Raw genomic sequence first — 17,183 nt, 5'->3', positions numbered from 1 at the left:
CCGATGTCAGAGTTGCAGAAGGCGTCCTGGGGGTGGCTGGGCGAGCATGTGCACGCCTCGGCGCCCCAGTGCCCCAGGCTCCAGCTGCCCAGGAGCACGACTAGCCCGAGCCAGGGAGTCATCGCCGCTGCCGCTGCTGAGGCTGCTGCTCGCCTCTCCAAAGTTGAAGCGCGCGCCGCTGGAGGGGCCGCTGCAGCCCGAGCTCGCCTGCCCGGCCGTGCGGGGCAACTTTGACCTCGGGCGCGCTGCCCTCGGAGTGCCCACCGCACGGGATGGGGTGCAGCGAGGCTGCCTCGGAGCAGGCGCACGACTCTGCGGGCCGGCGGTCTCTCCGCGAAGGAGCAGGAGCTGGGGCGGAGCAGAAGGAGGAAAAGCCGTCTGAGCGCCCGCCCGCTGCCCGCTCTGCGCCGCTGCCGGGCGGCCGAGTGATATAGCGCGGGTCCCCCGGGCACCCCCTCTCAGGCACTCGGGGCCCGCCCCCACCGACCAATGGCAGAGCCGCATTACCTCATCGGCCCTCCGAAGGGGGCGGGGCCGGGGGCGCGGGCCGACGGGGCGGGGCCGCCCCGGACCGTTCAGATCCTTATAGGGAATAATGCGGCTGTGGGCACAGGAGTGGGTGAACCGGAACGCGCTCGGGACCTACGCTTCGCGGAGGGGCCCCCGGAGCGGCGCTCGCGTGTCCCATCTCTCTGGTACCCTGATCACACACCCACCGTTCTCTCTGCGCACTTCTGATCCAAACCACGGTCGACTGCCACCAACCCGTCCTCGGGTCAGAGGCGGTCCTCGCCTTGGAGACCCTGACTGTGCCTGGTGGAAAGGCTAAGGAAAAAGGCCAAATTCTCCGCCTTCTCTGGAGAGAGCAGGGTCAGAGGGGAAAGAGCCAGCTGACGACCTACGCCCCCACCCCCGACTTTCCTGGATGTGAGGAAGCCATCTGCCCTTTGGAGCTAGCTATAATGGACTGTGGTTTCTCCAGGCTCACCCAGAGTAAACCGTGAAGGCATTCAACAAACACTGTTCTGGATGTTGGAATGAACAAAACAGATTCCTTGCTTGCATGAAAGTTGCAGGCAATGCATCAGTGAATTCACGAATGCATTGGGTAATGTTCTATGGTGATAGTACCATGAAGAAACAAAACTTAGTAATGGGTTAGAAATCACTGGGGAGGGCACCGCTTTCTATGTGCCAGTAAGAGAAGGTATCTCTAAGGAGGTGACGTTCTAGCTGAGATGTGAGCAGGGAAAAAGGAGTGGGAGGAACTCCTGTGGAAATCTGGGAGGAGAGAACACCAGTCAGGGAGAACAGCAAGTGCAAAGGCCCTGAGTTGATTTGAAAAGCAGTGAGTAGAAAGGGCAGGAGGAATGGTAACCCCACCAAGGCCAGACAAGTCTCCATCCTTCAGAAAGGAATTTGGGGGTGAACTGATCCCACCCTGCGGTAACACCAGATTCTGGAGAGCTATCCAGGATGCTAGACTACTAGCTGTAATGGATAATTGCCGATAACTAATACTATAACTATCCTGATTATTGAGTAACATCTTGATTCTGCCTTATATTTTCCATGCCACACCTCATTATATCTCACAAAATTTCTTTTAGATAGGAAAAGCACAAAGTATTATTGACACTTTCCAGATGAGGAAACTGGCACAGAACGGTGGCATGACTTGGCAACCAGCCAGGAACTCAGTTCATTCATTTGCACCTAAAGAAAGGCTTGATTTCCCTGGACTTCAGCAGTAACTAGCTGTCACCATGCAGATGCCCTTTTGCAGCTGGAGTCTTCTATCTTTCTCTTCGTGCTCCCTCTCTCCCTTTCTCTCCTAACTCATTCTGTTTAGAAAGACACTTGAATGTTTTGGCTATAGAAATGCTGAAAATTTGGAACAAAATAAGGACCGGGAATACTCCTCAGAAATGCAAGTTCAACTTCTTTCTTAGAAACCCTATTACATCTCAGAGAAGTGATACTGGGATGACAGAAGCAGAAAATTTCATTGAAAATGGTATTTCCAAGAACATTTTTTAAACTCCTTCATCCCCTCCCCCTTAAGAATTGTAGCTATAAAGAAGGAATCGAGTTTTCTACATTTTTCTGCCTTATCCCCTCCCCAGCTTTTAAGCCCCTTCCCACCTTAACTCTAGCCGTGGTCTGGCCCAGATAGATCTTTCCCCTCTTTCAATGTTTACCTCAGCACTTGGCTTACAGTTTCATGGAATATAATTGTATCATTTCCCCCAAGCACACTAAAATATTTTGAGACCTGAGATATTTGGCCACACTGTTTTTTAGCCCTCTGAACACAATAGGGTCCCAGGAGACTTGGGTGGGGGTATGGCCAGCAGCCCATTGAGTCTGGAGCAATGGACACTCCAGAGTCCACTCCAAGGATCCAGGTTGAATCAGGGCATACTTGGTGGGATTTGAGAGTTTTACTTAACCTTGCATGATGCCAGTCATGTGGAAGGTTTTAGAAGCCTTTCCAGACCAAGTCCACTTTGGATAAGCATCTTATGTGATAAAGACCCTCTCTTCTCTTTTTTTTTCTTGTCACTTTACGGTTTTGTCCAAAATGCCAATATTTTCTCCAAGGGAAGGCTTCCCTCGAACACGAGTATCAGGCAGGTAACTTTTGTTGAACTTCAAGCAGTAGGTTCCTTATGGGAAGAATCTGAAGCATTTGATTATGGCAGCTACTTAATTACGTAAGCACCAGGAGTAATCTGATTGTTTTTCCAGCTGAAAGGTAATGAAATTGCCTTTTGGTTTATTTCCTCCTGCTCCCTATCCTAAGCTGGTTCACACAGCCTTTGGAGTTCAGCTTCCCTTTCAGTCAGGAAGTTGCCCATAATGTCGAACTCCAGGGGACTCCCCTCAGCCCACCCATGAGAATTCAGCTCAGTCCTCTCCCTGAGGAAGAGGTGCCTTACTGCTAGGGTCAGCCCCGTCAGCAAGCAGACCTCACAGGCATCAATCTGGATATCATGGTGTCCATAGACCTACATAATAATATGTAAGAATTACTTTTTCAAGACTGTTTTATAAGCTAGATGGAGTGGACCTGCGGCTGGTGGTAACAATGACCATACCGACTCACCTACTTTCTCTTGACAGCAAAGAACAGTGATAGATTTGTAAACCTTGAAAAACTGCAGAAGTCTCGAAATCTCTCTGGCCTATCCTCAAACTTACCAAGCTTACCTGATATCCCCCTTCCTGGAACTTTTCCAGGGAAGGTGGGTCCACGTCCACCCCCTTTATATCAAGTTACAGGATGCTGGAATCTATGAGAAGTCTCTCACAGACATTTAGAGGTCCTATAAAAGGACCCAAGAGACTACCCATTCTAATTTTATAGGTGGGGAAGGTAAGGTGATTCAGACAGGTGAAAAAACTGCCCAACCTATCACGGTCAGCTAGTGGCACAGCCAGAATTGGGTTGCAGCTGCCTAATTCCTTACCTGGCTCTCTCCCACACACTCATGGGTCTCAGTTCCCCCAATCTGCAGCACATGACCTAATGCTTACACCCTAGTCATCGAAACTCCAACCACTCGTGGTCCTGAATCTGCATTTCAGATCTGTAGATGAGTTTCTTTCAGAGTCTCAGAGACTCTTTGCACAGTCTGTAACATGTGGAGAATTCCTCCTGCCACGTGCACTGGCTAAATGGTTCTCTATTATGATAATAATCATCTCTGAGCCAATCAGAATGCATACCGCTCTGTTCTCCCCAGAGGTTTATGTCTTGTGTGTTTATTTTTTTCCCTTTCTGTATTATTATTTAATACTTTTTGAAAACATTCCAAACATATTACTGCAAAGAAATGCATGAACCTTTATTTCTGGGGGACAAAGAGAGGCTGGGTGGAAAAAAAAAAAAAGCAAATGATGTGAGATTGGTTCCAAAAGTCACTACAGAAGGACAGGTGTGTGTGTGGACAAGTCACATCACCTGTCCAGACCTCAATTTGTGTGTTTATTGGATGAGAGCTGTAACTTAATGGTCCCCAAGGTCCCCCTTGGCTCAAAAAGTCTAAGATCTCTTGGGAAACTCTCAAGGACAAAGAAGGGAAGATAGATCTTGCCATTTAAACAGGTTTGAGACAAATCAAATGTGCCCAAGACTGAAGCACAACCATCAATCTCTCAGTCAACACTTATTGAGTTCCTATTCTGGGCTCTCCTTCAAGACTCAGGATGAAAACAAAGATGGTGATGGTGAAGTCATAGGAGAGACCGAAGCTCTTGTTTCTGACAGGGCCCCGTGTAAACTACTTATTTATCTGTCTGTTTACCTCTTAGATGTTAAGCATGAAAAGGTCAGGAAATATGTCTCTTATTGTCTCTATACCTTATTTTCAAAATTCATTGAACCACTGTTGCAGTTGAAATGTCACCTCCTCCAGAAAGCCTTCTGTAATCTCCTCTCCCCAGTCTTCATCAATCAAGTGCAGTGTATCCCCACAGCACCCTGTGCTTTCTTTCACACCACTTAGCTGACTACAGTGTGATTGTTTACCATCTGTTTCCCTTCCAGGATAGAGGAAGCCCCTTGAAGACAGTGTTAGTAACCAAGACATCAGCAAGTATTGGTTGAATGAGTCAAAATGCTTGGCCCCACCAACCCCTTCCCACTGTTCAGATAGGCAGGTGGTAGCTCCTTGGAGAGTTCACGGAGCCCTATCCCTCCGGCCAGTGCTAGGGGGCGCTGTAGGCCAGAGAACACCCATTCCTTAAGACCGCAGTCTCTGCCAGTCTCTGAGAAGGCGGGAGAGGCAGTTCCACACTAGTCACCCACTTTGAGTGGGTGAAGCTAACCCCTCCCGTCTGCAAGGGCCACAAAGCTGTCAGTCAGCATCCCGTCTGGGTCCGCAGCTGCCCTGCTCCTCCACCCCCGGGCTGACCACATGTCAACCCAAGGGAGATGTGCTCTCAGAAAGCTACATACTTGTGAATCATGGGTTTGGAGAGATCGGGAAGATCTGGGAACACAGCAGACAATGCCACGATCCCACTCTCTCGGGGCAAAGCTAGCCTCTGAAAATTAAACCGGGAGAAGGTGCTGACAAGACATGTGTCGTTTCTGTTGCCTCATAGGGAACACCTCTTTTCTTCCCTTCCCTCTCCCCTCTAGACCCTAGCCACAGTGCCTTCCCCCAAACCCACAGACCTCATCTGAAAGTCATTACATTCAAAATAGCCTTTTCCAAGCAACAGACAGCCCTGGTCCACCCATCACCATGAGCCCTGGCCAGACCCTCAGTGGGGTTGCTGCCCAGCACTGGGAATTATGAACCTGAGATGGTAAGTACTTCTGGTTCTCTGTGTCTGGCACTGGCCGGGAGTAAACACCTTTTCTTATTTCCATCTGGAGCCAATTTCATGGCAGTAAAGTTGCACAGCGCCTCTTACCCCCGCTCCCCACTAGTCCTGTCATGGAGCGAAGACCCCCTCAGTAAGAGTCTCTGACTGCATTCACCTGAATCCTCAGCTTTTCACATTTCTTTCCACCCCCAGCTACTCCAGGGATTTTTAAGCCAGAAAACACATGTGTGCTATAGAGACATTTTGTGCCCCATGTTTTCTGGTGGTGAGAGCTGGGGAACAGAGTTAATATTCTAGCTCTTGCTTTTAAAAATTATTTTTTATTTTTTTGAGATGACTATGTGCTTGCTCGGTCAATTATTTCTGTGAAAGGTAATATTAAGTGGAGGGAGACCTTCTCCTCCTCGACCCTGTCTTAATGTCTTCCTTATGCCAGTGCAGTTCATGTGTTTTTCCTTTAAAAATGAGTAGCTCCTTTGTGGTTTCTTTGAAGGTTGCATGTGCAGCTTCACAGAGAAGACGCATGTGAGTGTCTCTGCCGGGTTCTCTCACAGCTTGGAGGGAATGGGGTGGACGTATGGCCAGTCTTCTGTCCGACGGGGCTGGAGATTCAATTTCTGGAAAGGCACTTGAGCTCTCTTCAGCAGAACCTGCTAGAACTGAAAACGACCCATCCTGTGCGGCAAGGAGGATCCAAAGAGCATTTGACGCCATTGACCACATCCTTCTTCAAACTTGGCTGCTGAGACTCCAGTCTCTCTGGGTTTTCGATTTCCACCTCTCCAACTGTACCTTTCTCAGCCTTCTTGGCAGACCCTTTGGACTCTTCTTGTCACTAAAATGTAGGTGTTTCCCAATTTTCTGTCCCTGGCTGCCTTCCCTTCCCTTTTAGCCTCCACGCTCTCCCTGGCTAACTCTCCCCCCCCTGGTTTTAGCTACCACTCTGCTGTGTGCACAGGAGTGGACACTGCAAGCAGCAATATCCCTCTGAGTTCCAGTCATATCCAGCTTCCCCCTTGGATAATTTCATTTGGAGGTCCTGTCACCTCCTCAGACTCCACTGTCTTTCCCCTGCTATAGTGGTACCCATCCCTGCTAAGGGCACCACCTTTAACCAAGTCCTATAAATTCTCACTCCACATATCTCTTCTTACCCTCTCTTTCTCCCCATGCCCACCATTTCTGCCTTGGATCAGGCCTATATAGATTCTTTCCTGACAACTTCAATAGTCGCATAATTGGTCACCCTCTCTAGAGTCTTTCTCTGTCAAATGCAACTTATGCCCTGCTGCTTGTGTAAAGTTTTTCTAATATAAATCTGAAATCATGATGTCCTTTGCTTAAAATGATTATTTGTTTCCATGGCTTAAACTCCAAAAGAAAGGCATACAAGGCCCTCTGCTGTGATCTGGCTCTTCCCAGGGCCCCAGAGTGGAAAACCATTCCTGTAGAACACAGTGTGATTGCAACAGCAGACCCTGCTAGCTTATCTCTCCAAACCTATGCCCTCATTCCCATCTTCCAACCCAACATGAAGTTCCAGCTATCCATTTCCTGCCTCTGAGCTTATTCACACTATGCTCTTTGCCTGGAATCCACCTTCCACTAATGTTTTCCTCCACCCTTCTCCATCTCTTCTGTAAGGATTCTCTTATCTTTCAGGATTCAACTAGAGTCACCACCTCATGGATGTTTTTCTGAGTCTCTCTTCCTGAACAGAATTGACCACCCCTCCTTGGCCTCTCCTCCCTCATTCCTTTCCCAGATTTACCCAATGCTTCCCACACTCTGTTGCCCCTAGTGGTTAATATGTCTTTCTCTCAAAAACCTAGCACAGAATCTGCATAAGCACTTACTAAATATTGAAAGAATAAACTAACCATTGAATGGCAGGGAAACAAAGAGGGAGGTGATCAGAATATTTCCTTTACAAACTTACCATTACAGAGGTTCTGGAATGTAGCTTCTTAAATACAGAAACTCAATTAGATTCAGTTCCCAGACTTGATCAGTCCCAGGGATACTATGATTCATAAGAGACCAGTAAGCCGGTCACAATTCCATTGTCTTTGCTTCCAATGAAATATTTAATTGTGACATAGGTTAGCACATTTATATCAATGTGCCCCCCATGTTTTCCTCCTTAGAACCATAGAGAGCTTTGTGTGAGGCTAGTTTCTCATCAGAATGTTGCTTTGGTGTATATGGAATCAGAACACAGGGACTGAGGTCGTCATAAGTAAAGTCTTTCAGTTGAAATGCTGTAGAACTCTCCTGACCGAGGCAAAGGCTTTTCTAAGAGAGTAATGTTGCTCACAGTCACTAGCAAGAGCCCCTCTCATAGCAATGCCGGATACACACTGCCAACTTTGGACTCTTCGGTCTTCCCATTTCTCTGCTCCAAACAGGCCACTCTTCTCTTCTTTCACCCAGACTTTTTTCTTCACTGGGAATACTATAATCCATTTGGTTTCTGTGTTTTAGATTACAGTCACCACCAATGATTACCTTCAGGTCAACTAGTTTGGGTTCTAGATTTTGAATGCTTCCTTTACTGTGTGTTTATTTGCTACCACAGATGGCCAAGCACTTGTGTGGTGTGTGAATTTATGGCTTCAGAGCTCAGTAGACAGATAGCCTTCTTTCCAAGTTGTGGGTGGACTCTTCATTATCATTGCTCCACCAACAGCCTCTATTTGCCTCACAACTTGTTTGTCCCAGTGTGATTAACAATTCTTTGGAAGAAAGGAACAAGATTGTCCCCTTCCATCCCTGCTTCCTTCAGATATTCCCCCAGATATTGACTAAGCGTCCACTGCTACATGGTAGGCACTAGAGATCTGACAGTGAGCAAGGAGTGCCCTCAAGGAGTTCCCAGTCTAGTGGGAGAGAAAGACATGAAAACAATAGTGGCTTGTACAAACTACAACAGGAGGATCAAGGGTGCCAGGAGGTCATAGCACTGGGTAACCCAACGAGGGAGTGGGAAGGATGTCTGAGAACCCATATCATGGTAAGAGCTAGGAGAGAACTGTAGGTCACCAAATCCAACCCTCTTGTTTTACAGATATAGAAAAAGGCCCAAAGAGGTGGGCTTTTATATGATCACATGGGATTATTGGCAAAGGCGAGACAAGAAATCAGACTCTTTAGTACTTCATCGTCCTCCCATCAATCTAGGCTTCTCTGCCCTGTAACACACATCAACCTTGAGTTGGTAAGCTGAAAAAGATTTCTAAGACAAGAAAAAGGGAAAGGGACTCACATTAGTTGTGTACCAACCATGTACAATTAATTTCCAATCAAGTATTGTCTTCAATCTTCACAACCCTTAATAATAGGTACTATTTTATTTTATGTCTGTTTTATAGTTAAGAAAACTAAAGCAAAAACATTAACTAAAAAAATATGCACGCCTATGTTCATTGCCACATTATTTACAATAGTCAAGATGTGTAAACAACTAAGTATCCAATGAGGGATGAATGGATAAATTAATTGTGGTGTATATATATGATGGAATATTATTCAGCTGTAAACAAGAAAGAAATCTTGCCATTTGTGACAACACGAAAGGACCTTGAGGGTATTATGCTGAGTGAAACAAGTCAGAGAAAGACACCTAACCATATGATCTCTCTTATATGTGGAAGTTAAAAACAAACAAACAAAACGAAACAAAACAGCTCATAGATACAGGTAATGGCACATAGATATTGGGGGATGGGAAAATGGGTAAGAGGGGTCAAAAGGTAAAAGGAAAGAAATCTGAGACTCAGAGAAGTTAAATTGCACGTCTAATTTCTTTCAAGCAAGGAAGAAGCAGAGATGTGATTCAGACCCAGATATCTCTTTCAAAACCATTAGTATTTCTGGAGATTGAAAGTCACTATACCCTTAGGGTCATCAGGATATTGGAAGTGCTAGTGATTTCCTCTTTGTCTCTTGGGTTCTCTTTGAGGGCTCAGAGCTCTTGATCATTGTTGGAACCAAACAGAGGGAGTCACAGGACCTCCCACCAAGGACCAGAGAGGGAGCTTTATCAGAAGGCAGGTGAGATGCATCCCTTGTTTTTCCTGGTTAGCAGTGGATAGAAGGCAGGAGCTATCAGAGAGCAGGCAATTTCTGGGAGCGTAGGTGTGCCCTTCCTTACTCAGGATTTGGATGGATGCCACAGGAGCATTACATTTGTATTACAAAGAAAGGGCCCACAATCCAGAAGCAAGCTGATAGAATACTGATCAGTACATTTTTAACAGCTATTGAATATGGCTTCGTTTCCTCTTGAAATTTCAAGCATGAGATTGAGTCAATGTGCCAGGTTTTTCTTCTAGTTCTGCAACACAAAATATCTGGGTGACCATGAGTAAACCAATGAACCCCTTTTCTTCAAATGTAAAACCAAGGGGTTGGACTTTATGATCTCTCAAAACTTCCCAGTGGAGTATTTTGGAAGGAGACTGACAAAGGGGTCAAGGACCAAGGCCTGTGACATCAGTAAAACTGGGTTTTAATCCTTCACTTTTTCACTATGACCTTGAACAAGTTTCTTCTCTTCTCTGAGCCTCAGATGTCTAGTGGTAAAATGGAGGAGAGGTTCATACCTCATTGGATTTTCTTAAGGATCAAAGGTACGGTGAGTGAGGCACTTGGCTCAGTGCCTGGCACATAATAAATTCTCACTGAGAACCTGTATGTACCAGGGTGTGGCCCTATAGGTATAGAGGTGAACGAGGCCTCTACCTTCCAGCAGCCTATAGTCTAACGATCTGTGTTGATTAAGGATGAACATAATCCCTTATCCCCTTTGACCATGTAAGTAATACCCAAAGAAGGGATGGGGTAAAAGGAAGAGGAAAACAAAACAAAACATTGATAATAATTGTTAATTCTTATAGCTACTAGGTGCCAGATGTTATCTTAAGCAGGTTGCATATATTAATTCATACAAAAACTGTGAGGTAGATGGAATTATCCTCACCATCCGTGTTTTCTTCGGATTTGGAAACAAAGATACAGAGAGCTTATGTAACTTGCCCAGGATGACATGATCAAGATGCTGCAGTGCTGGGTTCGATGCCAGAGCCCATGCTCTCAACCACCCTGCTAGCCTCCCTCGTCCCGGAGAAGGGGAGCTCGCAGAAAGTAACAAGGATGCAAAAGGCAGATGCCCATGCCTGTCACCAGCGGGTCTTCTTTCCCAGAACACCTTGTGCCCTCAGATCAAGGAATGTGAGAACATGAATCAGATGTGGCCCCTATCGGAGGAAAGAGTGAGGGCAGCGAGCACCTTGCGGGCCCTCCTGGAGTGTAATACTCAATAGGTTCAGTGTGATTTCCAGCCCTCAGGAAGAGCACTGAAGCTAGTGAATCAGACCCCTTGTTCAAGTCCCATCTTGTCCATCTACTAAGTTTCTCTCTAGCTTATAGTTATTCTCTAAAAAGGGAAGACAAACATCTAATTTGCAGAGGTATTTTCAAGGATTAAGCAATAACTAACATTGAGCACTTCTTTCGTGCCAGGCCCTGTTCTATGTACTTTCGGGATACAAATCTATTTAATGGTGCCAACTGTACAACACAGGGGCTGTTATTATCATGCCCATTTTACAGAAAGGAAAGCTGAGGCACAGAGAGGTTCAGTAACTTGGCCAAGACCACACAATTAGTAAGTGGCGGAACCAGAATCCGAAGTTCAGTGTTAGACTCTGTGCTTCTCACCACCTTTCTGGACTCTGATGGATGGTCAGAAACATTTTGTAAACACTAAATGGTATTGTTGCTCAATTCTCATGTCTGTGTCTTAGGTCTTTGTCCGTGCTGTTTCCTTGCCCTGGAGTGTCTTTCTTCCTCTCACCTGGCTGCCTCTTACTTGTACAGAGGGGTAAAGAGAGGGCTTCTGATGCCGGCCTGCTGGAGCTGGCTCACACTGGCCTATGAGCGCCTGGTTGTTAGGTTTTCTAGGAATTTTCGAGTCCGTTATTAAACACAGCCATTATTAAGAATTTAATTATTTTAACATATAATCAAATTGTATTAATAACGTGGTAATGAATACGTGGAACTCATCACTTCCTAGTGACTTCATTACATCATATTCTCACCTGTGGTCTTGAGGGTCTTTCCAGCTACTGTGTCTGTGTTGGGGGGTGTTGTATCATGGTGTGCTGCTACTCGTTCTTCCCAACTCTGCACTCAGTGACGTCACACTGGTAACTTAACGCTGGCCATGATGGGAGTATTTATACCACAGCATTCGGGAGATGGCACCAATCAGGCTTCTTCTCCTGGACAGCTAGGTGGTAAATACTCACCCACATGCCACTGCCATTTCTCGACTGAGATCTTGGACAAGTGATCTTCCCAAGCCTCAATTTTCTTATCTAATAAAGTAATGACAGCATTAGTACATTAGCATATCTCACAAAGTTGTGAGGAGCAAACAAGACAATACATGAAAAGGATTTAGCAGAATGCCTGGCATAGAGTCAGCCATCAATGCATGGCCACTGTCAGTATTAATATTAAGACAACGTTATTAGGAGGTATCATCTCCTACACGTAGCTTTTCCTTCCACCCAAGCTGGGTGAGCTCTGACTTGATAGTTACCACACTACATTAGGTTGTCTGTTTCTGTAGCATTTTCCCTCTTCAGAAAGTGAGCTAATGACAGAGGCTAATTGAGCTTTCTGAGCACTTACCACAATGCCTGACACTCAGTAGGTCCTCAGTAAACTGTTAGATTAAATTTTGAGGAAAGAAAGAGTTCAGTAGTGCCAAAAAAGATCACTAAAAGTCAAAATTAGGGAGGCACCTGGGTGGTTAAGCACCCAACTTTCACTCAGGTTGTGAGCTCACGGTTTGTGAGCTTGAGACCCGCGTCAGGCTCTGTGCTGCTGATAGGTCATAGCCTGGAGCCTGCTTCAGATTCTGTGTCTCCCTTGCTGTACCCCTCCCCCATTCATGTTCTGTCTCTCTGTCTCTGTCAAAGTGAATAAACATTAAAAAAAATTTGAAAAACAATAAATAATAAAAAATTGAAGTCAGCATTAGGAAACTTGGAAGCTTCTCTAATCACATTACAAACTTTTAAGAAGTTCTCCATATCCAAGCATCAGTGGAGTGTTCTGTTTGGGGTTCATGCTTTGGAGTACCTTATAATGAGACCATTTTGGATTTTCCAAAACTAAAAGCCCCCTACTTGGTGCCCAGACAGACCCACCGCACACTGAACTGTGTTTTACAATGAAGTTCTCAGTGTGTGTGATATGGAGCCCCTATGACAGTCTCAGTGTGTCAGTAGGGATATGACCAGTAACTTTCCAAAGCACTTGAAGGTAGCTGGAACTGCTTCTGCCTCAAGTATTTAGGAGAAAAAAAAAGATCTTGATGTCACATCAACAAACTCTGAAAGAGATTGCACATACCTGGAGTGCTTTTCAAGGCCTGGGAGCCAGTGATTGGAGGCATTTTCAGGGGGAAAGGAGGGGAGAGGCTGAAGGCATGTTGAAAAATCATTTTTTGTCTGTTGTTCCTTTGTGTGAACCGGTTGCTGGCTTATGCAACGCCCAGTAATTAAAATGGCTGGAATGCTTTGCATTTTTACAGCAATGTGAAGGCGGCTCGGAAGCCTGCAGCTAGAGCCAGATGGAGGGGGGCCCAGTGATCCTACCCTGGCTGCCCCTTGGCTTGGCAGAGGTGGCTGGCATCTGCCTTGGGGTGGAGAGGATGGCAGGGAGGAGGGAGGAAGTCAAGCACTTAGGAGTAGCTCCCATTACTCTCCCCCTCCCCTTGGCAGGTGCATCCAGGTGCACTGCCTCTAGAATGAAGATATTCACTGGCCACCCACCTTCTAGAAGTCCCTAATGATTAGTGGTGCTGCCTAGGAATGATAAACAATGATAAAGCTTTCCTTTCTTAAATGTCTACATTGTGCCAGGTCCTGCACTAACAACATTGCATACATTATCTGCCTTCACACACACACAAAATCAGATCATGTCACTCTTCTGCTTAAAAGATCCCTAGTGCATTTAAAATGAATTCTGAATGCCTCACCCTTGCACGCTCAGTGTGCTACAGTCCCTGCCGTCACGGCCCTTATATCCCCCGCTCTCCCTCAAGCTTACCGTGTTCCCATCACGCTGGGAACATGCTTTCACCAGGCTGATCTCACTCCCTTCTCCAGGGCTGCCCTAGACCCTTCCCTAGACCTTCCTCATGCCTTGCCAACACCGGTTTCTTCTTATTCAGCTTCCAGCTTAAATGTTTGCCAGCTTCTCAGAGACTTCTGCCATAGCTTCAGTAGCACACCCATCCCCAGTCACTCCCGGCTCCCATCGTGAAAATTTTTCAGATTTTTTTTTCAGTACTTATCACTATCTGGAAAACCCTTGTTTGTTTTTTTATGTGTTTTCACTGCATTTTCAACTAGAATGGAAGGTCCCTGAGGGCAGAGCCCTCATCTATTTTGTCCAGTTCTGTATCTATAACACCTAGATCAGTGTCTAATAAATATCTGTCGAGATAGTAGATCTTTACAACAACCCAGAAAGCCAGACGTCATTGTCCTCATCTTCCAGATGCAAAAACTGAAGCTCAGGAGGTTAAGTCACTTGCCCAAGGTTATCCCATAGGAATCGATGTCACTAAGGTCTAACTCCAAAATCCCTGTTTTAGGGTAAGTATGCACAACCTTCCCCCATGGACATCTACTTTAGAAAATAGTGGAAAGATGGTGTATTTCAAGAGAAGGAACCAAGACTCAAGGCTAACTATTAGCCCTTTAGTAGTAGTATAATGAAGGTGGCACCAAGAAATAAGAATGTAAGCACTTGATGGAAACCCACAACACTGGTGTTCTTCTAATCTCAGTTCTGCCACCTGTGTGACCTTAGATGAGTTAATTACCCTCTCTGGGTGCTTTTTTGGAATGTGCAGAGAATTTGTTCTTCTGCTTCCCCAGGGGACAATTACATGACAGTGTGTGAAGCCCCAGCACTCAAATGTCCCTCTCCTGTCCTGGGATGGAGAGGCTGGTGTGTTGTATGGATCACTAGAGCAGAAGCCATACCTTGGGGAAGGGATGCTTTCCCTGACCATGGGCATGAGCTGGCCTGAGGGTAACTTCAGGAGTAAGCAGCTGGATTGAGAAGTTGGCTTTTAAAGCCTTGGGGAGTATTAGAGGATGGGCAGGCAGGGTTAAATGACGATGTCATCACCACTCCTATCACTGTTCAAGCATCGTCTCCCTGAGAAAGCCTGACTGCCCAGCCTGGCCTTTTAGGTCCCAAAGTCTGCCCCAACATAACCCCCACCCTGACTTTGTTCTCACTAAGCAGGATCTGTACCTTCCTCATCATGATACAAATCGCATCTTCTTCCCACCATTGGCTTTTTTTTAAGTTTATTTATTTATTTTGAGGGAGAGAGAGAGAGAGAATCCCTAGCAGGCTCCATACTCAGCACAGAGCCAGATGTGGGGATTGATCTCATGAACCGCGAGATCATGACCTGAGCTGAAATCAAGAGTCAGACGCTTAACTGACTGAACCACCCAGGGACCCCTACTATTGGCTCTAAAAAATTTTTTTAATCCTTATTTATTTTTGGAAGAGAGAGAGAGAATGAGAGAGAGAGAGAATGCAAACAGAAGAAGGCAGAGAGAGAGGGAGACACAGAATCCGAAGCAGGCTCCAGGCTTTGAGCTGTCTGAACAGAACCCAACATGGGGCTCGAATTCATGAACCATGAGATCATGACCTTAGCCGAATTTGGACGACTAACCAACTGAGCCACCCAGGCACCCCGACCCACCATTGGCATTTTAAAAGGCATTTTATTTTGATGTAATTCCAATTTACGGAAAAGTTGCAAGAATACTTCAAAGAATTACCAGATACCTTTCACCCAGATTCCTCATTCATTAACATATACTGCATTTCCACTTTCCCTACTTCATTTCTCCGTCCTCTTTCTCCCTCTCTCTCTCTCTCACACACACACACACGCACACACACACACACACACACACACACATAACTTAAGAGTAAGCTGCAGACTTGATGCCTTTTTACCTCTGAATATTTCAGCTTTCATTCCATAAAGGCAAGGCCACCATCGGCTTTGGAAATGCAGAGCAGCTCAGTCCCTAGGGCTTGCATTCCAAACCCCAACTCTGCCTGTTACTAACTGTATGCATTTACGCAGATTTCACTTCTCTTGACCTCAGCTTTCTCATCTATAAATTGGGGACACTAAGAGCGACTAACTCATAAGGCCAATGTGAGAATGAAATGAAATACCCCATTTTGAGGGCTCAGCACTGTACTTGGAACATGAAAAGTGCACAGTAAGTAAATGGGACTGTGTTTTGCTAGAATGCTTTCTTTCTTTCTTTTTTTTTTCCTTCTTTCAAGTGGTTTGGATTCTTCTTGTACTTCTTCTCCTTCAGGCCAATTCTCATAGGAAAAAGCAAGACAGGTTCTATCATTTCATTCACCCCTTATTTACTAAGCACCCATGCTGGGTGTGCCCCTGTTCTGGGTGCTAAGATAGGGCAGGAAACAAGACAGATGTAGTCCCTGTCCTTAGAGCCTGTTTCTATGGCAGAGACAGAGTAGACATAGAAACAAATAGATGAACCATTTCAGTTGTAAGTGCAATGAAGAGAAAAACCGAGTGGGAGCAGGGAGCATCCAGGGAACTCCTTTGGTCAGGATAACCAGAGAAGACTTCTCAGATGAGGTAAAACTTCTACTAGATACTTTTCATCTAAGAAAGTGCCTTCTGGGAAGATGTCAGACACAATTCAATTGCTCAATAGATGTTTTCCTCATGATCAAGTTCATGGTGGGATGCATGAGAGTTAAATATTCCCATAAGAACATAATAATAGGAGCATGCCCTTCTCTACCACTTGTTTGGAGCCATGCACTTTCCATATATTATCCCCTCAGCCTTCCTGAACTCCTGGTGAAGCAGGTGTTGTTAGCCTCATTTAATAGATGAGGAAACTGAGGTTTAGAGAAGCAAGTTCATCTGCCCAAAAGCAAAGAGAAAGTAAGGAGGGGCCCTCTGACAGCACATAGCTCCAAAACTCCACAGTGTCAACCTCTTACTACTCTCAAGTGAGAAAATGAAAGGTTTTAATTTGAGAAAAGAGTGCTGCACTAATGTTGGAAGTCATGATTCAACCCTGGCTTTTATTTATTTATGAGCAGTAGAGTCTTGGTATAAGCCTCCATAACACAAAGAGGCACTGTCTGGTCCCTCATGTCCCCTCCAGTGTCACAGGGGAGTCCACCTTTTGTTCTTTTGTTTTGTTTTCTGTTTTTGTGTTTTGTTTTGTTTTGTTTTGTTTTGTTTTAGTTCCTCTGACTCCTCTTTAAAGGAGAAAAGTTACACAAAGAGGGAGGAGAATTAGGAGGAAAACAGATGAGCTGCAGGTATCACCTGCCCCAGGTAATCACTCCTGGAGCCAGAAGGCGGGTTTGCCTTGGAGGGTGACGTGACTCCTCTGCCTCATGACATCCAGCCCAGTATCTTCACAGTATAGGCTCAAGGCCTGCTCTTGTATGAACAGGTACCTTTGTTCTCTTATGCAGTTAGAAAAGCCGTGAAGTTATTTCATGGCCACACCTCATGCAGCATGCAAATGATGCCCCCTGTGATATGCTGTTCTATTTCAGGACCCTATTTCAAGTAGGCCACTGACATATTAGAGGTTTCCAATGTAGGGTGAATGTGGGAGAACTACTGTTGTGACTAGTTGACTGTTTTAGTTGTCTGTTGCTGTACAACATTATCCCACACTTAGTGGCTTGCTTAAAATGACACTCAT

General features: G+C 45.7%; 2 protein-coding genes across 3 annotated transcripts in view; one reads left to right on the top strand and one right to left on the bottom strand.

The window, feature by feature from the left end:
• TIMP3 (TIMP metallopeptidase inhibitor 3) overlaps positions 1 to 483 on the bottom strand; it is a 59,013-nt gene extending 58,530 nt beyond the window's left edge. The window contains exon 1 of the mRNA XM_045463700.1: positions 2 to 483. Within this exon, the coding sequence (XP_045319656.1) occupies positions 2 to 122 (121 nt within the window). The 5' untranslated portion in view covers positions 123 to 483. The remainder of the gene's footprint in view (position 1) is intronic.
• The window catches only part of SYN3 (synapsin III), a 465,355-nt gene that overhangs the window by 218,222 nt on the left and 229,950 nt on the right, over positions 1 to 17,183 (top strand). The gene's annotated exons all lie outside the window — the stretch shown is intronic.

The sequence above is a fragment of the Leopardus geoffroyi genome, chromosome B4, assembly GCF_018350155.1.
Source record: "Leopardus geoffroyi isolate Oge1 chromosome B4, O.geoffroyi_Oge1_pat1.0, whole genome shotgun sequence".
Classification (NCBI taxonomy): Eukaryota; Metazoa; Chordata; class Mammalia; order Carnivora; family Felidae; genus Leopardus; species Leopardus geoffroyi.
This window is presented reverse-complemented; position numbering and strand designations above follow the sequence as displayed.